General features: G+C 58.4%; 1 protein-coding gene and 1 long non-coding RNA gene across 3 annotated transcripts; one reads left to right on the top strand and one right to left on the bottom strand.

Annotated features, from left to right (window-relative positions):
- Positions 1 to 850: 850 nt before the first annotated feature.
- On the bottom strand, positions 851 to 8642 carry MVD (mevalonate diphosphate decarboxylase). Its single transcript, XM_042969379.1, has 10 exons — positions 8425 to 8642; positions 5979 to 6049; positions 5501 to 5615; positions 5029 to 5175; positions 4115 to 4314; positions 3786 to 3860; positions 3462 to 3680; positions 3050 to 3165; positions 2052 to 2160; positions 851 to 1484 (listed from the first exon to the last, which is right to left on the bottom strand). Exons 1-10 carry the CDS (start codon positions 8495 to 8497, stop codon positions 1404 to 1406), a joined length of 1206 nt encoding a protein of 401 aa, XP_042825313.1. The 5' UTR covers positions 8498 to 8642; the 3' UTR covers positions 851 to 1403.
- A 105-nt stretch (positions 8643 to 8747) lies between these two features.
- On the top strand, positions 8748 to 19766 carry LOC122234131. Of its 2 annotated transcripts, XR_006211884.1 has the most exons (4): positions 8748 to 8870; positions 16838 to 16923; positions 17105 to 17236; positions 19247 to 19766. It is a non-coding gene; the product is annotated as an uncharacterized LOC122234131 (long non-coding RNA). The 2 variants fall into 2 exon arrangements; XR_006211883.1 differs by having other exon boundaries at positions 17105 to 19766.
- Positions 19767 to 26319: the final 6553 nt, after the last annotated feature.

The raw sequence follows: 26319 nt of genomic DNA on the forward strand, positions 1-26319 counted from the left end.
GGGCAGGCTGCGTTCCTAGAAGGGTTTAAAGGCCCAGAACCTTCACCACGCCCACACAATGGATGCCCCACGAGGGAGCAAGGCCTTCTGGGACGCCAGTACCTGCTCTAGGGACGGTGGCAGGCCCAGCCCCCACTTCCTCATCCGGCCCAGGCACCCCTGTGCTCACAGCACTGACTGGAGGACAGAAGCCAAGCTTCCGAGAAAATCCGGATTGCAAGAGCCTGCCCCTTTGTCATCCCCTCCACACTGCCCCTTGAGGGTGACTTCGGCAGTGGCGGCCCCGGCCCCGGCCCCGGTCCCTGATGGGAGAGGGGCAGGCGTTCTCCCAGGTGCCCACCCCCTCCCAGAAGCCTGCCTGCACTACACGGACATTTTGGAAGTGGGGAAGGGTGGCATTCCTATGGTTTCATGATCCAGAAACTCCTGGGCTGAGGGGAATCATGTCCCTAACCAGCACTGCGGCCAAAAAACCCACTTCCCGCCTTCTTTTGTGGACGGGAACTTAAAGCAAGACCCGAACCACACCCCCACGCCTGTCAGGGCTTTAAGGATTGTGTCAGCCACCGAAAGTGGGCCACAGTCGTGGCCACGTGCATGGCCAGCAGGTGACAGAGGGCAGCTTCTTCAGGTGCAAGCTGGCTCCAAGCTCTGCCCATCCTGCCCACACCCTCCAGCCTCTCAGAGCAGGGACCCCAGAGCAGTCGAGAAGGCCCCAGTCAGGAGCACTGTCTTTCTTCCCAGCAGCCCACAGGGCTCCGGGCATCGCGCTCCCGCCTCGGTGCCACCCTCCCACCTCCCGCAGGAGACACACCGGTGGTCTTTTTTTTTTTTTTTTTTTAATTTATTTTTAAAGTAAACTCTCCAGCTGCCAACATGGGCTTGAACTCACGACCCTGTGATCAAGACTCCCACGCTCCACCACTGAGCTCGCCAGGCGCCCCCAGTGGTCATTTTACACAGAAACGTTCCATTCACACCTCGTGGCCTGCGTCTGACAGAGGAGCCGCAGGCGGCTCTCAGGCTTCAAGTCTTCCAGAGGGTCCCTGAGGTCTGCAGAGGCGTCCTGTCCTCCGGCTCTGAGGAGGGACGCCACCTCCCCGTCATATCCGGCACGGCTGCCGTCTGGGGCGGTGGCAGCGGCCCCAGAGGGCGAGGCCAGGGAGCCCCCGTGCCATCCAGCCTGCCACCCGCTGGGGGGCGTGCCCCCGACTGCCCGTGTGGCGCCAGTGGTCACTCCAAGTGTCCCAATGTGGCCACAGCAAGTGGCCTGGCCTGGAGCCCGGCGGCTACCCCTCGAGCCCCCACTGAGCACAGACTCGCGGCCGCCACACCCAGCACCCCTGTCCCGGCGAAGCGGCCCTTGTCCCAGCGGTGGCTGGGGCTCGTCTTGGGGAAGGTGGTCAAGCAGCTGGCTTCGGCAGGCCGTCGGGGCCCAGGAGGTGGGCGTGAGGGTCGTCCAGCGTTTGAGGCCCGGGGCCCACCTGTCAGGTCGTGCCAACGGGAGAAGCAGGGAAGTGCAGGTCAGAAACTAACAGAGGCCAACAACCCGCGTGGGCCACTGCGGGCACCCGGTCACTGGGCCTCCGTCACCCAGACCTAGGGTGGATAGCACGTGCAAGGTGGAAGGTGGAGACCGTGGCCTCGGTGCTCAGGTCGCGGGACTCAGACTCGGGCAGATCCGAGCAGAACGCCGGCTCGGGCACTCTGAGCTGTGCCCACGTGGCGAGCCCCAAGGGTCCCCAGCACTTGTGAGTCTCCCTAAGTGTCCCCACTCAGCGCTGGGGACGCCGGTGGTCCCAGCGTGTTCCCAAGTGCTCCCCTCGCTTGGCGGCGGGGGTGAGGGGGGGGTCCTCAAACATCCACTTTGAGAGTAAGCGAGTGGACGGGACAAACCACGCTGTACCAAACGCTCTGAAAACAGAAAGGTGGTGTCACTGTTACCACCAGCAAGCCGGCTTCCTGCCGGGGACAGACCGGGGCCGGGGAGCCCCTTCACCTGCCGGCAGGCTGGCCGTGAGCCCTCAGTGGGCCGGGCCGCTGGGCCTCACCTGCGTGGCGATGATGTACTTGACGCCGCCGGGGGTGGGATCCACATCCAGCGCGGCCCTCAGCTCGTCTGAGAGTGAGGCAGGCCTCACGGGCAGCCCCTTCAGAAACCTGGGGAGAGACGGGCCGCACGTCCTGAGCTCCCGACGGGAGGTGTGCAGTCGGCAGACTCAACACAGGAAGAGCAGCAGTGGCTGCCGGGGGCGGGGGTGGCACTGCCAGAGGGGAGGGGACAGGTCTCCTCTGGGGACGTGCACGGGCTCGGGAACCCAATGAAGTGCATAAAGCCACCGGCCGTGCCCTTCGAGGCTGCTGACGCGGTGAGTAACGCGTGACGTGTATTTGACCTCACACACGCAGCCACGCAGCCGGGCGCGCGTGCGCGAGAACCTGGCCGCGGTGGCCAGGAAGGGGGGACGAAGGTTAAGAGGAAAACACCCCGGTGCAAGTGTGAGCCCGTGGCCGTGTTCCCAGAACAGCAAAAGCCTGCAAACCACCCACGGGGTGACGAGGGCAGTGAGTTCAGAGCCTCCCACGAGGGCACCAGCTGCCTTGGGGATCGTCCTTGGTCGTGCGTTCCGTCCGTCTGGCAAGGAAGTCAGTCTTCCAGCCCCACCCCACTAGAAGTCATCAGTGTTGCCCCAATTACAGTGACAGAGAAACAACCCCGCGTATTCCCCGCAGCCCTAGCAGGGCGATCTCCCTGCATGGGGAACAGGGACCGCTGGGAGAAACGCAAAGGCCCCGTGGCCACCTCGAGGCTGGGGCCCTGCCCCACGGGAGCCATCATGCTGTCCACCCGTGCCCGCGGCCCCAGGGCTGTGAGCTGTGTGAGAAGCGCCTGCGGTCACAGGGAGGTGCCCTCGGTCCCTGTAGAGATCGACGCTTGCCACGGGACCCCCGTTCGGCACCACGGCCTCAGATGCCACTGTCCCCAACCTCAGCAGGAGACCCTGCTCCTCCCCCCACGGCCTCCCAAACGCGGGGGCCCCCAACTCACTTGTCTCCGTTGGACTCGGGGGGAAAGCAGTGCCTCACGGCAGCCACGAACTCAGGCACGGTGTCGTCCAGGGTAAAGACCACGGCGTTGGGGCCCGCGTCAAACGTGTACGCCACCTGGAACCCGCGTGGTCGGCGTGAGTGTCCGCGGAGAGGCCGGCCCGGCTCACACCTGTCACCCGCCACGGACACCCGTGGCCGCCCGCCAACTCAGGACCAGCCGGGGGGCGGCGCAGGCCGCGGCCCCTCGGCAGCCACGCACCCGGCGCAGCGGTCACGAAAGCAAGCGCCCGCGGGCAGCGGCGTCAAGCGGGCGCCGGGAAGCCTGGTGGCGGGCAGGCCCGTGCTGGGCCACGGCCTCGGGAACCCGCCGCAGGACTTCCGCCCCCAGCTGCCCCCCGGCCCCCGCTAGCCTTGGTCTGCCCGTGGTGGGCGTTGAAGCAGTGCACGAGGCGCACGATGCGTCTGGAGATGTCGCTGAGGTAGGAGATGGGCGGGAAGGTGTCCAGGCAGGTGGCGTGGAACTGGTTGCTGTCCTTCATGGTCAGCCGGCCGAAACCCTGGAAGTCCCGCTCCCGGACACAGTGGGTCATCTCCGCCATGCGCCCCGGCACCACCGCCTCGGCCCGGAACTGCGAGGCGCGGGAGATTTCGCTGAGCGGAGCACAGCGGCCCGGCCCCGAGGGACGCAGGACGCGCCCCGGGCGGCCGCCCGCCCCCACCCACCCCAGCCTCACCCTCAGCAGGGGGCTGGTCTCCACACTGGTCCGCATGCCCGCCGTGCTGCCCATCAGCTTGCGGTCCGCGCTCACCTGCACCGAGACAGACGGCCTGGACCCCGGCCTGCGGCCCCCAGCCCGGAACACCCGTCCCGTCCCGTCCCGCCCCCCCCGGCTCGTGTGGGAAGCGGGACAGCGGTGCCCCCGACCACAGAGGTTGCCCGCCCGGGCGGAGACGGCGCGGTCCCGGGAGCGGCAGCCCGGCAGCTGCAGGGAGCCACGGGACCCACGGGAGCCACGGGACGCTTCCACCTCCCGAGGCAGCCGCCCCTCCCAGCCTCACTCACCACAAGTATGAGGACTCGGAGTTCGGGCCAGTGTGACTCGGGGGCCACCTGCCGGGCGACGCTGTCCTTCCCGTCGGCCCGCTCCCCCATCTGCCACTCCACGAAGCCGCCGTACAGGCTCCGACAGGCGCTGCCCGAGCCCCGGCGGGCCACTTCCGAGAGGTCGCTGTCAACCCCGTAGACCCGGGCCAGGGCGTAGGCTGCAGGCACAGGGTACGGGACACAGGGTGCTCAGATGGGCAGGCCGGGGGTGGGGGGGAGCCTTTGAAAACCACGGGGAGCAGAGACCGAGGCAGAGGGACCCGGAGAGGGGCGTCAGCGAGACAGCTGGCAGGGCCGGAGTGGGGCTGGGTCTGGCCGGGGCGGGGGGCCGACGGCAGGACACAGGGCTGGGGGCAAGCTCTCTGCCCCCGGCCCCGGGTGCCCTCCCGGCCCTGCTAGGCACCGAGGGCGGCTCAAGCAGAGCACACGAGCTGGCTGGGCAAGTAAGCGTCACCCCCAGCGTTCCTTCTAGGTCAGAAATCGTGAGCCCACCGCCTGCCGCTGCGGTGCCCGGCTTGGCGCGTGTGGGGAGGGCGTCCCGGAGAGTGAGCCGGCACGGGGGAAGCAGGGCAGGGGTTTGGACGGAAGGAGGCAGACGGGTTCCCAGTGGGCCTGTCGGAGCACCTGGGGCCAGCTACCTCTCTTGGGATTCTGTCGGGTAAGCGGAGATACTGGCCTTCTCTTAGGCTTGAGCCCGTTTGGGATGGGTTTCTGTCAGGTACAACCCGGAAGGGCCTGTACACAGAGCCCTAGGAGGCTGTATCGTTCGGACGTGTGGCAGGGACTCCCCGTAAGCTGCGAGAATGTGACAGCATTCACAGCATGCACAGTACAGCACCCTACAGGCCCTCGGTCTCCCCGCGGGCACCCACCTAGGCAGGCATAACCAGCCGCGGAGGAGGCCAGGCCCGCGGCCGTGGGGAAGTTGTTCACCGATGCGATGTGAACCTTGTAGCTGAGGCTGAGGGGCGGCGGGTCCTCGTCGCCGGTGCTCCTCCGCTTCCGGGCCAGGCGGCGGACTGAAGGCGGAGGGGACACGGCCACTGGGCAGGTGGCCCCGACCTGCTCCTGGCATCTCACCCGCCGTGAGTCAGGAAGAGGGAGCGGCACAGCCGAAAGCCGGCCTCTGCCCCCAGCTTCTCCTGCAGACGCCCTTCTCGGGGAGGGAAGGTCCCGGCCCCCGCCCCGGCCCCGGCCGTGCTCACAGGCAGCCCCCTCCCCCAGGGGGCCTGCGAAGCCAGCAGCACCCTCTGTGCACTCAGACCCTACAGACAGAAGAAGGGGCAGAGGGGAAGGAAGGGCTCGGCCCAGTGTCGCACACGTCCCCCGCGGGATCCCACTCACTCTCCCTGAGGCAGGCCTGGAGGCGTGGCTGCCCCACATCTTCCTCCCGGCCATTCAGCCAAATCCGGTCCTCGGTGAAATCCTTGCTGATGGCGGCCGTGGTGGTGGTTTTTAACTGGGAGAGAAAACACAGGGACCACCGCAGGGACGGGTGAGGGCTCAGGGCGCCTTTCCACTGGGGATGGCCCTTCGGGGTCTCCCGCTCAGGAGCAGGGACGGCCTTGCTGGAGAACTGGGCCGTTGAGGCCAAGGCAGGCCGGGCGGGCAGTGAGGAGGCCCCAAGCCAGGTGGCAGGCTTGGCACCAGGCCTGGACTCCGGAGGAGAGCTGGGAGCAGGGGCCTGTGCGCAAAGAGCAGTCCTAACAAGGGGCCGGGGAACTGTTCAGCGGCCGGGAATTTATTGCTACAGTTGTTAAACAAAAGTTCAACCAAAGCGTGGTAAATGTTTACGTTGCGTTCAGTGCCCATCCGTACTAACCTGGTCTTGGTGCAAGGTGACGCTCAGAGAGGAGTTGATGGGCAGGACCAGGTCCTCATCGCGCTTCCCCCCTGGAACAGACAACCCAAGGCCGGGCCGGTCCATTGCCCAGCCCTGCAAACCATCATGCTGCCCTCGCTCCTCCCCACCAGTGCTCCCCAGTTACCCTCGCTGCCAGCCCGCTCTCTCCCCTCCGCCCAGAGCCTGCTGGCTCACTGCACAGTGTTAAGTCCTCTTCCTCCTGTGCCGTCGCCGTCAGGAAGTCCTCCCGGATTTCTCCCCACTTCACCAGGCTCCCAGTCCCAGAGCAGAGCTGGAGGCCGGTCCATCCCCTGCTTCATTGCTTGTTTTCTCTTCCTTCATTCATTGAGCAAACTACCTCGGAGTGGCCTTCCAGGCCCCGAGCACTCTGGGTAAGGCTCTCGCCTCCCAAACAAGGGGAGCCCTGGTTCCAGTCTCCGCTGTTGCTCCCCGGAGACACTCAGACCGGCCCCCTCCCCCCGCCCCGGCTCGGCAAAGGGAGCTTCCCACGAGTGGACGGCGGCAGGGCTCTCTGTTAAGCACCCACGTCGCGCTGCACTTGTGAGGGGCCTCGGGACAGCGGACGGTTACCGGAGGTGCTAACGACAAGCCCTGGCAGGGGCTCCCGGAGCGCCCAGAAAGCGCCCACTTCAATTCACCCAACGGACTTGACGAAGGCGCGAGAGCCGTTGCCAAGAGAGAAGCGGCCTTTCCAGCAAATGCCGTCGGAACGACTGCACATCCACAGCCCAAAGCGCGGACCCAAGCTTCACATCTTATACCAGAAAGCAACTCAAAACGGAGACTTGAACTTCAAATGGAAAACTATAAAACTTTCAGAAGATCTTCAGGTTGGAGGGCCAAGTAGGTGAGTCTCAGACTTGACCCCAAACGCGTGAGCTTCCCCCAGATTTTGAACGCTACGGCTCTTCGAAAGACCCCGTTAGGACGATCGAAAGATAAGCCACAGATGGCGGAAAACATCTGCAAACATCCGACGAAGGATTAGGACGCAGAGGACACAGCAAACTCCCAAAACTCGACGGTAAAAAAGTACACAATCCAATTAGGACACGGACATAAGACGCGGGCAGGTGTTTCACCAAAGAGGGCGCACAGGTTACAAACAGCACGGGAAACGGTGTCCGGTGTCACTGGCCGGTAGAAAATCATGGAGTAAACCCACAGTCAGAGGTCACCCACCGATCAGAATGGCCGAAGTAAAAGCCAGTGACGACGCCAGCGGCCAGAAAGCTGCGTCGCCCACGCGTCGCGGGTGGGAACAGAAAGTGGCAGCCACACGTCAAGTTCAACAGTTTCCTTACACAACTGAAATACGACTACTCTCCGGCCCAGCAGTGACACTCCTGGACATTCATCCCCAAAGAATGAAAACCTGTGTTCACACGGCTACTGCACGCGAACTTTAGAGCAGCTTTCTCCACAACACGCTGGGACAGCGACCTTTCAAAGGGTGTCTGGCTAAGCAGAGCGTGGGTGTCCCCGCCGGGGGACAGGACTCCGCGCTAAGGGAGCAAGTGACGACCCAAGCCAGCGCCCCGGTGAATCTCCAAATCACGGCGAGTGACGAGAGCCACTCCCAAGGCTCCACATGAAAGGAAGCCGTGGACTGAGCAGTCGAACATGACGGACTTGGAGAGCAGGCTCCAGGTGGCCGGGTTCCAGGACTGTGGGAGCCAAGCCCCAGGGGTGGGTGTCCCAGTGGACACTGGCCCCCGCCCCCGCCGTGGTAAAACCCCCTGTGGACGCTGTTCCTCGTCCCTCCACCTGGGGGGGGGGATGTCCCCAGCGGACCCTGTCCTCCATCCTGCCCCCCGGGGGAGTGGACGCCCCCACTGCCTTGGACCCTGTCTCCCGTCCTGCTCCGGGGGGTGGACGTCCCTCGTGGACCCTGTCCCCTGTTCCTTCACCTGGAGGTGGACCTCCCGCGTGGACCTGTTACCCGTCCGGCCCCCCGGGGAGTGGACATCCCTCGTGGACCCTGTCCCCCTGTCCATCTCGGGGGTGGACATCCCCCGTGGACCCTGCCCCCCCCCCCGTCCAGCCCCGGGGGGCGGATGTCCCCTGTGGACCCTGTCCCCATCCTGTCCCCCGGGGGATGAACCACCCACCCCCCCCACCCCCGTGGACCCTGTCCCCCGTCCCGGAGGTGGGCCTCCCTTGTGCACCCTGTCCCCATCTCGCCCCCCCCGGGGGGTGTGAACCCCCCACGTGGGCCCTGTCCCTCGTCCCTTCTTCACGCGGGGGTGGACGTCCCTCGTGGACCCTATCCCCCATCCCAGAGGTGGACGTCTCCCGTGGATCCTGTCCCCCGTCCCTCCATCCAGGGGTGGACCTCCCGCGTAGACCCTGTCCCCCGTCCGGGCCCCGTAGACCGTGTCCCGCGCCCCGGCCAGGCACTCACAGTACTTGATGACCGCGATGTTGACCGGCGCGGTGCAGGTCACGACCACCAGGGGCTTCTCCTCGGAGGCCATGGCCCAGAAACACTGCGAGCTGAGCCTGCAGCCGGCCAGGCCGGCACCTCACCTGCCCCGCGATTCGCCGGCGGGGAAGCTGTCCTCGCTCCGTCCAATCAGCGGTGGGCCCGGCCACCGCTCCACTTCTCAGCCAATGAGCGGGATCGGACGATGGCCTGCTGACTCTGGGTCCGCCCCCGTGGGCTGGCGGACACGCACCTCCTTTGCGCAGGCGCAAGGATCAACCCAGACGCGGTGAACTCAGACGCCGAGTCTACGTAGGCGCTGGGACTGCGCAGGCGCAGGGGTCTGCGCAGGCGCGTGGCGTCGGACTTCCCTAGAGCGGGCTTGGACTCCAGCTGAACCCGGAAAGTTCCCGCGGGCGGACGCGGTAGGGGACCGCACCCTGAGGGACTGTCCGCCCAGGCTGGGCTCAGGGGGTCCGGGGGCTCAGGCGCCTCAGTAGCTCCAGACGAAAGACGAGGTGACGGCGTCAGGGGTGCCGCCGGGGCTGAAGGGCAAGCCCCGGGGTCCCCCGCGCCCCGGGACAGGTCCTCCCCACGCCCTGCTCCCAGGACAGATCCTCCCCGCCCAGGGTCCCCAGCGCCACGGGACAGGTCCTCCCCACGCCTCGTCCCCCGAGGTCCCCGAGTTCTGGCGTCCCCATGGGACGCACCCCCCACCTCCGGTACTCGCCAGAGCCCCTGGGCTGGGGGGCGCTAAGGGATGAATTGCTTCAGAGCTAGGCTCCTTCAAACCTCTCCTTTTTCTGAGCTCCAGATAAGCAGGGGTCCTTTTTTCACCGTGAAGGCGGATTGTCAGATCTCTGCACAGGGACTTTTCTATTGTAAAATATTCATAACGTAACACTTAGCGTTGTAACCATTCCCAGTTGTGCGGTCCTGTGGCATTAAATACATTCCCGCTTTACAGCCATCACCACCATACAACAGCAGAACTTTATCCTAAACTGAAAGTCCAGCCGTTAAACACTAACTCCCAGTTTCCCTCTTCCCTTTCTAAATGTTTAGTTAAAAAATTTTTTTAATGTTTTATTTATCTTTGAGAGAGAGACAGAGTGCGAGTGGGTTGGGGCAGAGAGAGAGGGAGGCACAGAATCTGAAGCAGGCTCCAGACTCCGAGCTGTCAGCACAGAGCCCGACGCGGGGCTCGGACTCACGGATCGTGCGATCATGACCTGAGCTGAAGTGAGAAGCTTAATGGACTGAGCCACCCAGGCGCCCCCAATAAATGTTCATTTTTACCTTTAAAATGGCCCATTCTTCAGTCGAGTTTGAGTACGTGCTGTGAACTGTCCCACCCCCGGCCAGCCACCCGGCTCTCTTCCCAGAAGGGTTAGTGTGACCCGGTGCTTGAGTGTCTGTCTGGGAACAGTTTCTGTGTGATGATACGCAGGGACCTTTTTCCACTTAGATGCTTCATGGAGATCATTCCAATTCCGAACAAAAGTGCTCCCCGGCTCTGCTGTCCACATGTGCCTTAATCTTCCCAGCCCGCCCCATGTGGGTGCACAATTAGGTTGTTAACCAATTTTTTTTTTTATATAGTATAAGCTGTTTTTTGTGTGAGTGTTACTATTCGTGTAGGAGGAATTTCAGGAATTGTAATCACCCGGCCAAGTAGAGCGTGTCAGGTATAGGTAGCTGTTGGCAAGTTCCCGGGAGGAAGTTGAATCGGTTGTTGAAGGCTGGTCCCCAAAGCGTGGGAGCGTGCACACCCTCTCCACGCAGCCCATGGGTCTTAAGGTGAAAAACCGAATCTTACTGCTGTTTGCATTTGTATTTCAGATGGCTGGTTTTTTTAGTTTTTCTTGCAATCATGTTGCCATTTCATGCAAAACGGCTGAAACTTGTTTTGAAAGATTGGTGGTAGCTTGTTCCTGGCAACCGTCATAGCATATTCTCTGAAGAGAGGGTGCCTGTGAGTCTCGGTGACTTCTGTTCGCCAAGGCAGTGGTGGAGAGGACAGCACCGACATTTGTTAAGTCTACAGAGTGAACCGCCTTCCCCAAATTCATCGGTGGAACCCAGCCCCCAGCGTGATGCTGTGGGGAGGCCATGAGGTCAGGAGGGCGGAGCCTCGTGATGGGATTGGAGCCCTTGCCCCTTGCGCCCCGCGGGGACACAGCAAGAAGACGGCCGTCTGTGCCCTGGTCATGGAGCTCCAGCATCCAGGACTGTGAGAAACCAGGGGGTGTTTGTAAGCCCCCCAGCCTGTGGTGGTTTCGTCCTAGCAGCCTGGATGAACTAAGATAGTACTGTGTATACATGATTTTAAAAGTCAGTTACCAGACCACTTCTCCACTTACCCACCTCCAGGTTTGGCTCATCAAAGGCAACCACTTTCAAATCTTTATTTCCCTCCATATTTCTTTTTTTAATATATAATTTTGTTTATTTATTTTAGAGAGAGCGTGAATCAGGGAGAGGGCCAGAGGGCAAGAGAGAGAATCCCAAGCAGGCCCCACACTCAGCAAGGAGCCCAACGCAGGGCTCAATCTCACCACCCAGGGGTCATGACCTGAGCGGAAATCAAGAGTTGGATGCTCAGGGCGCCTGGATGGCTCAGTCGGTTGAGCGTCCGACTTCAGCTCAGATCATGATCTCATGGTTTGTGGGTTCGAGCCCTGTGTCGGGCTCTGTGCTGACAGCTCAGAGCCTGGAGCCTGCTTTGGATTCTGTGTCTCCCTCTCTCTCTGCCCCTCCCCTGTTTGTGCTCTGTCTCAAAAAAAACATTAAGAAAAAAAAATTGTTTAAGTGAGATGCTCAACTGAGCCACCCAGGCGCCCCTGTTTTCTTCCGTATTTCTAAACAACCTGCTTATATTCTTTCTTTCATGATTTCTTTCTTTTTGTTAAGTTTATTTATTTTGAGACAGAGAGGAGGGGAGGGACAGAGAGAGAGAATCCCAAGCAGTCTCTGCAGTGACAGTGCAGAGCCCAATGAAGGGCTCGATCCCAGGAGCCATGAGATCACAACCTGAGCCAAAATCTAGTGGGATGCTCAACTGACCGAGCCACCCAGGTGCCCATCTTCCTTTTTCTGATTTTTTTTATTCTTTTTTTTTCAGTTTTAGAATCTATTGATTGCCAGTGAGTAGAAATAAGGGATTCTCTTCCCACCACATCCCTTCCTCCCCTGTGCTCCCTGTGTCAAATGGGTCTTCCTGTGCTTTGTTACCGTGATTATGTAACCCATACTCTGTTCAGCCGTGTAGGCACAAACGTCTGACGGCGTGCTCGTGGGCAAAGGCCCCTTTATGTAATGGAGAGCCTTGAATGAACAACGCCCGTACACAGGCTGGATGCACATCCACACCAGCACCTTCAGCCCAGGACCCACCCACATGTATGAAATAAACTCATCGTAGGGCCTCTTGGGCAAATGAATGAAATAAATGCTTTTCTCCTACTCTCAGGTTTTGTCATGTAAGTTGTGGGGTTAATGCCTATTGGGTCGCACAGAGGATGGTAAACCCGAAGTCACATTATTCTGATTTTCTGATTTGTTCCATTCAAGTGTTTCAAAGATGTGTGTGCAGAACAGGGAGCGAAGCTTGACGTCTCAAGGCTCACCAGCAGGGGTGAAGAGTAGGGGTCCCTCCTGCAAGCCGGAAGCATCTTCCACGATGGTCCTCAGGTTTCCTCTTTTGTTTTAAAGCATTGTTTCAAAATTGTGCTAAAATATACATAACAAAAGTTTACCACCTTCACCACTTTTTGGTCAGCGCAGGGATGTTAGGTGCATTCGCTCTGGAAGCGCACGTCACCACCGCCTGCCGTTCACCGAACTCTGCCACCTTCCCCAGCCGGGGCTCTGTCCCCACGAAGCCAACTCCCCGGCCCGGCCCGAGCCCCCGCACTGCCCATCCGGCTTCCGTCTCCACGGATCCCACTCTTCGGGGGACCTCATACGAGTGGGACCCTCGGAGTGTCCTGTTGTCACCGGCTTCCTGCACTTGGCAGGGTGTCCTCCGGGTCCATCCGTGTTGTACCAGCTGCCACTACTTCCTTCCCGTCTTAAGCTTCAATAACACCCCCTCGCGTGGACGGCCCACACGGTTTCGTGGATTCATCCACCGAGGGACACCTCGCTGGCTTCCACCTCTCGGCTGTTGTGAGGGATGCTGCCGTGCGCACAGGTGCACACGTACCTGTTCGTGTCCTTTTAGTTCTTTTGGGCGTCTGCTCCCCGGATGGAGTTGCTGGGTCACGTGGTAAGGCCATTGCTGAGTCTTTGAGGAACCGCCGTGCTGTTTCCCACGGCAGCTGCACCTTTCACACCCCCGCTGACCGTGCACAGGGTCCCCGTTTCTCCACGTCCTCGCCAACACTTACTAACTCATCTTTGTTATTTATTTACGTATTTATATTAAAAGGGAATATTTATTTTTTTATTTAAATCCAAGTTCGTGGGGTGCCTGGGTGGCTCAGTCGGTTGAGTGTCCGACTTCAGGTCGTGATCCCTCGGTTCATGGGTTCGAGCCGTATGTCAGGCTCTGTGCTGACAGCTCAGAGCCTGGAGCCTGCTTCGGATTCTGTGTCTCCGCCTCTCTCTGCCCTCCCCCATTCTCACTCCGTCTGTCTGTCTCTCTCTGTCTCTCTCAGAAATAAACATTAAAAACAAACAACCAAGTTAGTTAACACAGAGTGTAATAGTTTCAGGAGTAGAATTTAGTGATTCATCGCTTATATGCAACACCCGATGCTCACCCCAACAAGTGTCCTCCTTAATGCGTCTCACCCTTTACCCATCCTCCCACCCACAACCCCTCCAGTAGCCCTCATTTCTCTGTATTTAAGAGTCTCCTAGGGTTTGTCTCCCCCTCTGTTTTTATCTTATTTTTGCTTTCCTTACCTTATGTGCCTCTGTTTTGTTTCTTAAATTCCACAGATGAGTGAAATCATACGATATTAGTCTTTCTCTGACTTATTTTGCTTAGCATAATGCCCTCCAGTTCCATCCACGTAGGCGCAAATGGCAAGATGTCATTCTTTTTCATCACCAACTAATAGTCCCTTGTACGTATATACCACATCTTTATCCATTCATCCATCAATGGACACTTGGGCTCTTTCCATACTTTGGCTATTGTTGAAGCTGCTGCTACAAACATGGGGTGCGTGTGTCCCTTCGAAACAGCACACCTGTATCCCGTGGATAAATGCCTAGTAGTGCAATTGCTGGGTCGTAGGGTCGTTCTATTTTTAGTTTTTTGAGGAACCTCCATACTGTTTTCAAGAGCGGCTGCACCAGCTTGCATTCCCACCAACAATGCGAAAGAGTTCCTCTTTCGCCGCATCCTCGCCAACATCCGTTGTTGCCTGAGTTGCTAATGTGAGCCGTTCTGACAGGGGTGAGGGGATATCTCATTGTGGTTTTGATTTGCATTTCCCTGATGATGAGTGAAGTTGAGCATTTTTTCATGTGTCGGTTGGCCATCTGGATGTCTTTCTTGGAAAAGTGTCTATTCATGTCTTTGCCCATTTCTTCACCGGATTATTTGTTTTTTGGGTGTTGAGCTTGATCAGTTCTTTGTAGATTTTGGATACTAACCCTTTATCTGATGTGTCGTTTGCAAATATCTTCTCCCATTCCGTCGGTTGCCTTTTAGTTTTGCTGATTGTTTCCTTCGCAGTGCAGAAGCTTTTTATTTTGATGAGGTCCCAGCAGTTCATTTCTGCTTTTGTTTCCCTTGCCTCCGGAGGCGTGTTGAGTAAGAAGTTGCTTCAGGCAAGGCCAAAGAGGTTTTTGCCTATTTTCTTCTCGAGGATTGTGATGGCTTCCTGTCTTACATTGAGGTCTTTCGTCCATTTTGAGTTTATTTTTGTGTAAGAAAGTGGTCCAGGTTCATTCTTCTGCCTGTCGCCGTCCAGTTTTCCCAGCACCGTTTGCTGAAGAGACTGTCTTTATTCCATGGGTGCTCTTTCCTGCTTCGTCAAAGATTAGTTGGCCATACGTTGGTGGGTCCATTTCTGGGTTCTCTATTCTGCTCCGTTGATCTGAGTGTCTGTGCTTGTGCCAGTACCGTACTGTCTTGCTGATTACAGCTTTGTAATACAGCTTGAAGTCCAGGATTGGGATGCCTCCTGCTTTCGTTTTCTTTTTCAAGTTCGCTTTGGCTATTCGGGGTCTTTTCTGGTTCCATACACGTTTTAGGATTGTCTGTTCCAGCTTCGGGAAGAGTGCTGGTGTTGTTTTGATCGGGATCGCCTTCATCTTTCTCTTAATAACAACCCACCCTGATGGGTGTGAAGTTCCAGGTCTCCCTTTAAGATAAGCTCCCAGTGCTGACGAGAGTGAGTGCAGGGTGGTGTTCCTCTAGTGTTAGTGTGCACGTGATTCCTCCAGGGAAGCGTGTGGGAATTCTGATTCGGGAGATCTGGGGTGGGACCTGATAGTCTGCGTTTCTAGCAGGCACCAGGCATGCCGATGGCGGAAGCTGCTGGCCGAGGGCCATGCCGTGAGTGGCAAAGATGGGTGGGGGGAAGCAGGTGGGCTCGGGGTGAAGCAGACCTGGATGTAGCCGCAGCCACCCCAGCCTCCTCCTCTGTGAACTGAGAGCCCTGCTCTCTACTGGAAGTGCCAAGTGCAGGGCTCAGACGCCAGCACAGAAGAAATGACAGCCTTCCTCAGTAGCTGCTGCTTGGCCTATCCCTGAAGCAGAAGGAGGAGGGGGGTCCCCCTGTGCTGTCATCAGGCACGTAGACGAGATGGGGGCATAGGGACCACGGGTCACCTCCAGGCTGCAGGCTCCGGAGCCCGACCTCCCTCCAGCCATTGGTGCCTCGGAGTTTCGGGAGAGCAAGAAGGGCCTCGCTGCTCGGTCAGTGAACACCGATCACGGGCCCGCCCGGTGTCACGATGGTGTGCAAAGTGCAGGTGCGGGAGTGCGGTGAGCTGAAGCAGGCGACGATGTCCTGGCACGGGAAGGGGGGCCTTGCCTCAGGGCTGTCACACTGCTGCCTCTCCCTCCTGCCCAGTGACCAGAGGGGACCAGAGCTCAGTGTTCCCGGGTCTCCCGCACAGTGATCCTCAGAGCCTTCGGCTGCCCAGCTCGTCCACCTCTGGCCACGTGGCCCCAGCCTGCGTGTCAGGGACTAAGTTCTTCTGTGAATTATTTCACTTATGCTCACGAGAGACCGTTGTCTTAAGCTGCCAAGGCAGCTCAACGGGGCATGCTCGGTGTCCTTCAGTTACCCTGGGAACCGGCCCAGCCTCACCAGGCTTTCCCATCTGGAGAGAATGATCTGAGGCCGATGGCCCAGAGCTGGGGGGTGCTTCCCGGCCCGGGACCTTTGGGAGCTGCCTGCTGAGGGGAGGGAGAGCTGGACCACACCCCGTAATCACTGCTGGGGGATACTGCCCGTCCCCTCCTGATGTCTCTTTCTTCTCCCAGGGCCACTGTTTCTTTGTAAAGTTTTTCCGTTTGTTAAGAAATGTTTGATGCACATAAATTATGAACACAGATCATACAGTCATTTGAAGCATCAAAATATGGCCCCGCAGCCACCACCACTCACTTGACACTAACCAGTCCTCTGACCACCGTCCCTCCTGGGTCTGCTCACCAGAATGCCAGTTGGTGGGTGGGCTGTGCTGTTCCTGTGTCCCTATCGCTGGTGGCCCTGCTGTCCCTGTGTCCCTATCGCTGGTGGCCCTGTCATCGGTGGCCCAGTCCCTGTGGCCCTGCTGTCCTTGTGGCCCTGTCCCTGTGACACTGTCCCTATGGCCCCGCTATCCCTGTGGCCCTGTCTCTGTGGCCCTGCTGTCTCTGTGGCCTGGTCCCTGTGGCCCCCTCCCTGTGGTCCTATCCTGTGACCCGGTCCCTGTGGCCCTGCTGTCCCTGTGGTTCTGTCCCTGTGGCCCTCTCCCTGTAGTCCTGTCCTGTGGCCCAGTCCCTGTGGTCCTGTCCCTGTGGCCCAGTCCCTGTGGACATGCTGTCCCTGTGGCCCTGTCATTTGGCCTGGTCCCTGTGGCCCTGTCCCTGTGATCCTGTCCCTGTGGTCCTCTCCCTGTGGTCCTGTCCTATGGCCTGATCCCTGTGGCCGTGCTGTCCCTGTGGTTCTGTCCCTGTGGCCCTCTCCCTGTAGTCCTGTCCTGTGGCCCTGTCCCTGTGTCCTGGTCCCTGTGGCCCGGTCCCTGTGGCCCTTTTGTCCCTGTGGCCCTGTCATATGGCCCGGTCCCTGTGGCCCTGTCCCAGTGATCCTGTCCCTGTGGCCCTGCTGTCCCTGTGGTCCTGTCCCTGTGGCCCGGTCCCTGTGGTGCTGTGGTCTTCTGAGCCTTGCTGTTCGCACACACGCTTCCGTCTCTAAGGACTGCACTGTCTACTTTGCAGGACAGATTCAGTGTCACGGATCCAGCACCAACTTGGCTGGAGCTGAGCATCTGAAACCGCCAAGTACCTGCTGACATCCCAGGAAGGTGAGAGGGTAGCGGGGTTGGGGGCACAAACGGGAAAAGAAGCGTTTGAAGGGTGGGCGTGCTCCAGACCGGCAGAGAAAGGGGCTTGGGCCACACTTGGCTTAAGGACTGGTACAGGGGTGCCCCGGCCTCCACACTTTCACACCTTCCAAAGTTACCCTTTCATTCCGTCCCCACTCAGGAAGTAGCTGTGTGACCTTCTCATCATCACAAAACAGAGGCTCTACAGCCATTGGATCTTCTTCTAAGTTGTCAGGGGAGGCAGGAGGCGACCCCATCCTCAGGAGATTGACAGCCTACCTGTGGAGATGAGGTAACTCCTAACGAGTAAACAGCGACACAGCAGAGACAGTGGCGTGCTGCTGGAGATCCCGCAGACCTGGAGAGAGGTCTGGCTTTCGGTCTGGAGATGACATGGTTGTAACTGTATCTTGAGCAAAGATATTTGGTGACGTGGATGGATTGGAGCAGGGAGACGCCTCAGGTTATCGTGGTAGTCTGTGACCACTGTTGTCTGTTGAGCCTGCACGGTGGTAGTTTGTGACGTCCGTCGTCCGTAGTCTGTCATAGTCGATACCGTCTGTCGTCTGTACGCTAAGCTAGTCCGTACTGTCTGATGTCCACAGACTATGATACTCCGTACCGTCTGTTGTCTATGGAGTGCGATAGTCTGTACTGTCTGCCATCTACAGATACGATAGTCCATACTGACTGTCATCTGTAGACTATGAGAGTCTGTAGCATCTGTGAAATATAGAGCGTGATGGTCCACGCCATCCGTCACCTATAGAGTATGGTAATCTGTACGTCCGTAGAGTACGATAGTCCATATAATCTGTCATCTACAGAGTACAATGGTCTATATCGTGTGTCATCCATGGAGTTTGATAGTCCATACTGTCTGTCATCTATAGAGTCTCCTAGTCGGTACCATCCGTCATGTATAGAGTAGAATAGTCCGTACCACCTGTCGTCTATAGAGTATCATCGTCTGTACCGTGTGTCATCTATAGACTATGATAGTCTTTACCATCTGTCATCTATAGAGTATGTGAGTCCACACCGTCTGTCATCTCCAGAGTGTGATAGTCCATACAGTCTGTCGTCTGTAGACCATGAGAGTCTCTACTGTCTGTCATCTGTGGACTATGACAATATACACCATCTGTCACGTGTAGAGTCTGACAGTCTATACCACGTTCATCTAGGGAGTATGATATTCCATACCCTCTGTCAGCTACAGACTATGACAGTCCGTACTATCTGTCACGGACTGAACGTGATGGCTCGTATCATCCGTGGACGCGGATAGTCTGCGTCGTCTACTATCTGGAGACGTGATCGTCTGTATCCTCTCTAGACTGATAATCTGTATCATCTGTCATTTATTGGCAAACTGTGATGGTCTGTGTCATCAGATTGTGGACTGTGATATAGCGCGTCATCTGTCCTCTGTCGACTGATGTTGTAGCATCTGTAGACCGCAGCAGTTCGTGTCGTCTGTCTGTATACCGTGTGGTCTGTGACTTCTGTCTTCTCTTGTGACACAGACCATGGTGTCTATAATGGAAGTCCCGGGCCAGTATTGGAGGGTCAGTAAAGGGAATCTGAGGCCTTGAGAAGTGTGTAGGAAGAAAGAGGACACGTGTCGAAGCCTGGAGGTAGAGACTAGGGGACGAGACACGTGAACGATCACGGCAAATTCCGCTCCTGAGCGTTCTAGAAAGTGCCAGTAACCGATCTGACAGAAGGCATCCTGCGGTTGCCTGGGATGGGGCTGAGGGCTGGGTAGGCAGCCTGCGGCATGAGGAAGCTGGGCGGGTCGTATGTCTGCTGCATCGAGTGGGCAATGGTGTCACGGGTGCGCACAGGTGTCCCGGCACATCTCCCCGTGCACTTAACGTTGGACGGTTGGCCGTGTGCCAGTCAGGCCTCAGTCTGGCCGCCTAGTGATACCAACCACTTTCCGTCTGAAGCACCAGGTGGGGGGCTATGAACTGAGGGGTGTGGTCACTGTCTGCTGTAGACTTACTGCCCTGAGTGGGTTCTTGCCGATGTCAGAGGACAGACGGGTGTTGTCTTTGCCAAACTGCTCATCTGAAAATAGTCTCCCTTTGGTTTCCGAACCAAAATGCGCTCTTTGAACCAGGCCTAGACACACTGACCCCCGAGTCAGATGCCGGCGAAGGCGGCACAGGGTGGCAGAGCGAAGGTGACTTTGGGGGAGGGAGGAACACATCACCATGGAAACGGTGGGTGCCGGGCTCCGCCCGTCCGGAGGCTTATGTTTACCTATGTCCTTGTTACCTCTCCTCGGACACAGGACCCGCAGTGACATTGTGGGGCTGCACGCAAGGTGAAAGTGTGGTCTCGTGTTCAAGAAGTAGGCAGAATTTCGAGACGAGCCCAGCAGGGCATCTCCCTGTGCACGTGGCCTTCCACGGGGTCGGCCCCCCCGACAGAGCGCCTGGGAGGGAACGGCTTCTGCCCACGCCTTCGCCTTCGCCGCCCCTGTCTGCGTGGTCCCAGCTCCTCCTCTTGAGATCAGCGGCGTTTTCTCAGAACCGTGGAGTCCCGCTCAGGACACCCGTGTCGGCCGCGATGCAGGAAGAGAGATCAGGCTTGAATCTCCACCCTCCTCTGGCCGCTGGCTCTCCATTCCCACCAGGCCCTTCCTTTGGGGCCTGTTCGAGGCGCCGTGTCTGGCACGGAGCAGGTACCTACTGTCTCCTCCTGTCCGTCAGCAGAGAGAGCACAAAGCAGGACTTTACTTACAGGCTTTTTGAGTTTATGTATTTATTTTGAGAGAGAGAGAGAGAGGCGGGGAGGGCAGAGAGAGGAGAGAGAGAGAATCCCAAGCAGGCTCCACACGGGCAGCACAGAGCCCAACACAGGGCTCGAACTCGCGAACCACGAGATCGTGACCTGAGCCAAAACTGGGAGTCAGATGCTTAACCGACTGAGTCCTCCAGGTGCCCCTATTTACAGGCTTTTAATCCATTTTTTATTTGTTTATGCTTAAGGTTTGTCTTGGGGCCACGTGAGGTGCAGGGTGACGGGGGTGCGGTGATGGGGCTGTGGTGCTGAGGACGAGGAGGGGGCAGACGTGGATTTCTGAGCCCGGTCCAGGGAAGGCCAGCGGCTGCCTGTCCTGATGTCGGGGAGACTGAGGCGCTGCCCCGACCGGTACCCCACCCATCCCCGCAGAGCAGAGCTGTGGTCTCCAGCAAGAAAGGGGCGTGAGGGTTCTGGGGTCCGGGGGAGGCTGCCTGATTCAGGCCCTGGTGCCGCCGTGTTGCAGCCGGGGGCCCCCGAGCGGGTGAGTCCTTCTCCCGTGCCTGTGCTCCCTGCCCTGAACCGGAGCTAGGACAGCGCCAGCCTCAGAGCCCAAAGGTCTGACTCCTGGAAGGCTGCTCACAGCACACGGCACCTAAGGGGCCACATCTGTGTTCCACTGTTGACATCAGATTACACGGTTTTAAAAGGGGGGCTGAGTTGTCCTCTGAAAATTTGCATGTTGACATCTTAACTCCCAGGACCTCGAGATGTGACTTTATTTGGAGACAGGGTCTTTGAAGTGGCGATTAAGTTAAAATGAGGTCAGCAGGATGGACCCTGATCCCAGTGACTGAGGGAGAGAAGGAGATCAGGCACAGATGTGCTCTGAGGGAGGGCCACATGAGGACACAGAGACGATGCCTGTCTGCAGGCCACAGGGGCCTCAGTAGGGACATGTTCATCGCGGGCTTGTAGCCCCAGGACTGGGAGAGAATAAGTGTCTGAGCTCTAAGCCCCCACCTGTGGGGCTTTGTTATGGCGGCCCCAGCAAGTTGTTCAGGAGCTGTGACACATTGTAGTCCCCAAATACTCGGGAAGGGGCGCTCACAGGTATTCACGCATCCTTCACCGCAGACTCTGGCAGGGGCCTCCGTCACGGCTCTCACCAGCTCACACACACCCCTGCACGCACCTGCCGGCATCTGCCTGCCGGTCTTTCCCTGAAAGGTTTATGGTTCCAGCCGGAACAGCGTGAGGTCTCTCAGCGTAAACCAGAAGGCCCAGAGCCGTGAGCCCCAGAGTGTGGAGGGCCGTGGCCTGGGTGCCGCGCTGGGCAGGTTACCTGCTACCCGTTCGGCCCCCAAGTCCAAGTGTCAGTGGCGACGTCACACCTGGCTCCGGAGAAACCCTTTCCCAATCTGCCTTCGGACTCGTCACTTCCCGGCCGCTGCCCTTCGGCTTCCCCCGTCGGTGTTCTTCCTGTGTTTTCCGTCTTGTTTCTCAAAGCCTGGTCAGCCCGCTGAGATTCGGAGCGTCCTGCTGTCCTCACACGGCTTTGCTGCCTCTTCTCTTCCCCTCGGCAGGGGTGAGGAGAACCCGGGGTCCCACACTCTGGTCGCAGAACCCCCAGGCGGATCCCCTTCTTGTACATCCTCCTGGCCCTCTGACCATCTCACCCAGGCCTGTGTCCCAGTGTAAAAGACCCTCTGCCCTCCTAACCTGCCACCCTATTTCTGATTTCCAAGAGAGGAGAGCCCAGAATTTCTTACTGAGTAGCAATATGGTGTAAGATCACAGACCATGAAGCCAGAGCGCCTGGACTTAAATCCCAGCCTTCCACCGACATGCTGTGTGACGTTAGACACACCGCGTAACCTCTCTGGGCTTCTGTTTCCTCGCTTGCAGGAGAGGAGTAAGCTGACTGCTCCCTGGTGGAGGACAAAGCCCTTGGAAGGGCCCTGTCAGTCCACGGTGAGCAGTCGTCATCATTAGTCCCAAACCGCTCACGTGGGTGCCGCCACCGCTCAGAAGAAAGCGTTTGCGTGGTTCAATCAGTGAGTGAGACACACAGCCTCCTCCCTGGCTTCCAGCCTCCCGCACTGTCCTGTGCCTCCGCCAGCCAGCCCGGATGAGCACAGCAGCCTGGGGCCGATCACGGTCGTCAAGTTTGTGCTGAAGACAGCGGGTTCTTTTCCAGGGCCGAGAAAAGGCCACGAGGGTGAAATAAGCCCCAGAAATGGACTGAAGAAAACGGCAAATAAAGCCTGGATTATTGCACTGCTGGAGGTAATGCAAACTGGTGCAGCTGCTCTGGAAAACAGTGTGGAGTTTCCTCAAAAAATTAAAAATAGAACTACCCGACGACCCAGCAATTGCACGACTAGGCAATTTACCCAAGGGATACAGGTGTGCTGTTCCGAAGGGACACATGCACCCCCATGTTTGTAGCAGCAGTTTCAACAACAGCCAAAGTATGGAAAGAGCCCAAATGTCCCTCGATGGATGAATGGATAAAGGACATGTGGTATATATAGACAATGGAGTATTACTTGGCAATCGAAAAGAATGAAATCTTGCCATTTGCAACTACATGGGTGGAACTGAGGGTATTATGTTTTTTTGTTTTGTTTTTGTTTTTTAATTTTTTTTTCCATTTATTTAATTTTGAGAGACAGTGACAGAGTGTGAGCAGGGTAGAGGCAGAGAAACAGGGAGACACAGGATCAGAAGCAGGCTCCAGGCTCCGAGCCGACAGCACAGAGCCTGACGTGGGTCTCGAACCCACGACCTGTGAGATCATGACCTGAGCTGAAGTCAGATGCCCAACCGACTGAGCCACCCAGGCGCCCCTAGAGGGTATTATGTTAAGCGAAATTAGAGAAAGACAGACATCCTATGACTTCGCTCGTGGAATTTAAGATACAGAACAGATGAACATAAGGGAAGGGAAGAAAAAAACAATATAAAAATGGAGGGGGACGAAACATCAGAGACTCTTAAATACAGAGAACAGACAGGGTTGCTGGAGGGGAGGGGGCAGGGCTAAATGGGCAAGGGGCATCGAGGAGGGCGCTCGGGGTGAGCACTGGGCGTCACACGTAGGGGATGAATCACTGGGTCTACTCCTGTATCATTACCGCACTATATGCTAACTAGCTTGGATGTAAATTAAAAATTAATTCATGAAAAGAAGCAAAGCCTGGTTTAGACGAGCCACGCCCTGCTGTCCCCGTCTGTCCCCTCCTCCTTTGAAGATTGTCAGGCACCTGTTGTGATCAGATACAGGCCAGCCATGCGGGGCGCCGAGCCGCCCCCGCAGGGTGGCGCCTGTGGGAGAAGGTGGCCTCCCACGCGCTGCCAAGGGTCGTGGTCTTGAACTTGAGGCTGTGGGAGCCGGCCAGGCTGGAGGAAGGTGTGGCAGGGGAGTGGGGGAGGGGGCCAGGGAGCAGGGACTCCCTCGGGGCGGACCCGGGGCGGTCTCTCACTCTGCACGCGTGGGATGGAGTCACGTGGCCGCAGGGATTTGTTTCCGGAGTCCGTGGGCAAAGGCAGAAAACACAGGTGGTCTCACTTGCCCCAGGTGGCCCCTGAACGTCACCCGTGCAGCAGAGCGGAGGCTCTCACCGCGCCCGGCCCAGGGCGTGTGCGCCACCGGCCGTTTGTGTCTGTCCCGGAAGGCCACGCGGCGCGTGTTCTCCAGCCTCGTGTCCCAGCGCTTCTGCGCTCCAGGCCAGCAAAGCACCCGCGGGCTGTTCGTGTGTGGGGTGCATGTTAGGGATTAAAACTGGCGGTGCGTTAAAGATTTGCTGTGTCCGTTCATTTAAAATCGTCGATAAGCCCGTCACGTGCTAACATATTTGGGTGAAAAACCACTGTCTCCTGAAACAAAGTTGTGGGAGGGTGGCGTCGCTCCGCGTGTTTGCAGATCTGGGTGTCTGGTCTCCCGGCCGTCCCTGTCGCCGCCACGGTGCGTGGCTTGGGGTGTGCGCGTCCCCGCACAGCGCTGCAAACGCGCCCGAACAGCGCCCGTGGCTCGTCTCTGGTGGCACGCCAGACCTCAGCCTGTGGCACTGCCTCCAGCGTGGCTGTGACTGGCACGTGACGGCCGCCGTCGTGCGAACGCTTCCCGCGTCCGTTCCACCGAGACCGTCTCCTGCCCGGGGTCTGCGGCCCAGGCCAGACCGTGTAGCGTCCTCACGGGTCAGGGGGAAGATACCGGTTTGCTGATTTATCCAGAACTTCCACATGTTGGCGTTTCATTGTATAAGTAAAAAAATGATGTTCTCGTCAGAAAAGGCTTCAATCTTGGAAAGCTGCCCAAAGATGAAAGGCTTCCAGAATTGTCGTCGTCTCTTAAAAGTGTTAATATTACCGTGGCCGAGAAGGACCGTCACTCTCACCAGGTTCTGCTTGGCGAAGACGCCTGCAGGTGCCTGGCCTGGGCCCCCGTGGGTGTCCCGTGAGCACGCCCTCCCAGAGGGGACCTTCGCGCCCCAGTGGGAGCGAGGCGCTCTGTGGACACTTCTCATTTCTTCACTGAGAATGTTACAGGGACCCGGACGCTGGCACTTAGTCAGACCCAGGCCGGTGCTCGGCCGTATTGTGAGCGGGTGGAGGTGACGTGCCCGGGCACCGGGGCGGTGACGCCAGCCCCACGTGCGCCTCGCAGAGGGCAGGTCTGCAGGGCACTTATGTACTGTCGGCACAGGGGCGTGTTCTGCGAGAGCAGGAGGGAGACAGCCGTCACCAAGGTAGCGACAGGGAGCCACAGCTCATCCGACGCCCAGCAAAGGGGCTGGCAGCAGGATCCGGCCCGGGACAGTCCTCGATCCCAGACTCTCTTTGGCCGATGTGAGACCCTGGCATTCCCAAGGTCGTGTGCAGACAGAGGGACCTGTGGCTCCAGGACTGCCCTCCTTACAGACTCTCATTTCTTTTTTGTTAATTTTTAAAAATATCTATTTACTTATTTTCGAGAGAGAGAGAGATTATGAGTGGAGGAGAGACAGAGAGAGAGAGACAGAGAGAGAGAGAGAGAGAGAGAGAGAGTCCCAAGTAGGGTCCCAGCTGTCAGCGCAGAGCCTGACGTAGGGCTCAAACCCACGAACTGTGAGATCATGACCTGAGCTGGAGTCAAGAGTCAGATGCTCCACCGACTGAGCCCCCCAGGCGGCCCCCGAGACTCCCATTTCTGAAATCAGTGTGTCACATGTGTCCTGGGCCCAGGCCCACGGCCAGGGAAGGAGAGGGGCTGGCGTGTCTGAGCTCAGCAGGCAAAACAAGTGATTGTGCGTCTTCCTTCAGGACCCGGGGAGGGTGCATCCTTGCAGGAGAACGGAAGAGGGGCCCATGGCGCAGACGTGTGGGGAGGGGGAGGGGACGGATGCCCTCCGGTCAGCCTGGGGGTGGGGGGCGCAGCACTGACGGAGGTCGTGTGGGAAGGCAGCCTCCAGGTTTTGCACATACCAGAGACACCCGCACCCAGCCGCCAAGACGGACCCCGAACCTCTGCCCCCAGCCCTCCCGCCCTCGGCCCCACTGTGTACCTGAGCCCTGCCCAGCGTCTCCTGGGCCCTGAGGACGATCCCAGGGGCTCAGTGGGCTGGGCGGGCAGCTGGGAGGGGAGACTGGAGCCAGAACTCGGTGGTCAGGAAATGCACACAGATTCTAAGAGGAGGTAAAGGTGGGGAGTTTCTCTAAAGTTAGCTATTCTATTTTATTTTAAGCATCCGAAGTGTCTTTTTTTTTTTTTTTAAATGTGTATTTGGCACTCCCCTGAATTCTGAAATAGGTTTAACAGGATTCCTTTTTTTAAAGCAGTGGAAGCCAAGGCTTTCTAGTGGGACTGACTCAGCTGGGATCAGAACCCCTCCTTCGGGACCAGGCCAGGACCCCCGATGGCCGGAGAGTCCCGCACACTCCCCCACTCGGGAGCAAAAAGGTGCGGCCAGCAGCCAGCGTCCTCCCAGCCTCCTCGGAGCCTCTCTGAGTCTTGGCTGAGCTGTGTCCCTGAATGTCAGGCCATCTGCAAGTGATGAAGGCCTGGAAACTTTTGTTCCATTGAACTTTGCCAGGGAGCTATACTTAGCCACCGAGTGGAGGCCAGGAGTGGGTTCTCTGAATAAAGATAGTAACACGCGGGCTATTTTCAAACTTCCAGAGAACCGCCCCCCCCCCCCAGAATATTCTGCGCCAAAATGATATTTATGGAGCCCTCTGGGCTTTTGGAAGGGAGGGTGTAACCTTAGTGTGTCTGTAGCTTTCGGGAGAGAGGTTTCTTTCAGCTGGGAGTGGGGCCAGGGTAGGGCCACCGGAGACCTAGTGTCCCTCTCGCACCTGTTTCTAGGACCTGAGCTCGCAGCGGCTGGGCGCTGGCATCTGAGTCCGAAAACGGTGGTTTTCCTTGCTGGGTATCTGGTGCTGACCCTGCTGTGGCCCTCACACCGCCATCCGGGTGCACCTGTCGTGACAAAAGATGGGGTCCTCAACCTTGGAGGGCTGGTTACATGATTTTCCTCGTGTCCCGCATCCTCACTCGTCTCTTAGGTTTCTGCCTTCACCAGACGTAACCAGGCTGCAGCTGTGGCACCTGCTCCCAGCTCCTCGGGCCCCGGGACC

The sequence above is a fragment of the Panthera tigris genome, chromosome E2, assembly GCF_018350195.1.
Source record: "Panthera tigris isolate Pti1 chromosome E2, P.tigris_Pti1_mat1.1, whole genome shotgun sequence".
NCBI classification, from domain to species: Eukaryota; Metazoa; Chordata; class Mammalia; order Carnivora; family Felidae; genus Panthera; species Panthera tigris.

Coding starts and splice junctions, on each gene's coding strand:
- MVD (XM_042969379.1), bottom strand. CDS start 8,497: ATGGCCTCCGAGGAGAAGCCCCTGGTGGTCGTGACCTGCACCGCGCCG. Junction 6,050..8,424: donor CATCGCGGTCATCAAGTACT/GTGAGTGCCTGG, acceptor TGTCTGTTCCAG/GGGGGAAGCGCGATGAGGAC. Junction 5,616..5,978: donor TCACCTTGCACCAAGACCAG/GTTAGTACGGAT, acceptor TTTCTCTCCCAG/TTAAAAACCACCACCACGGC.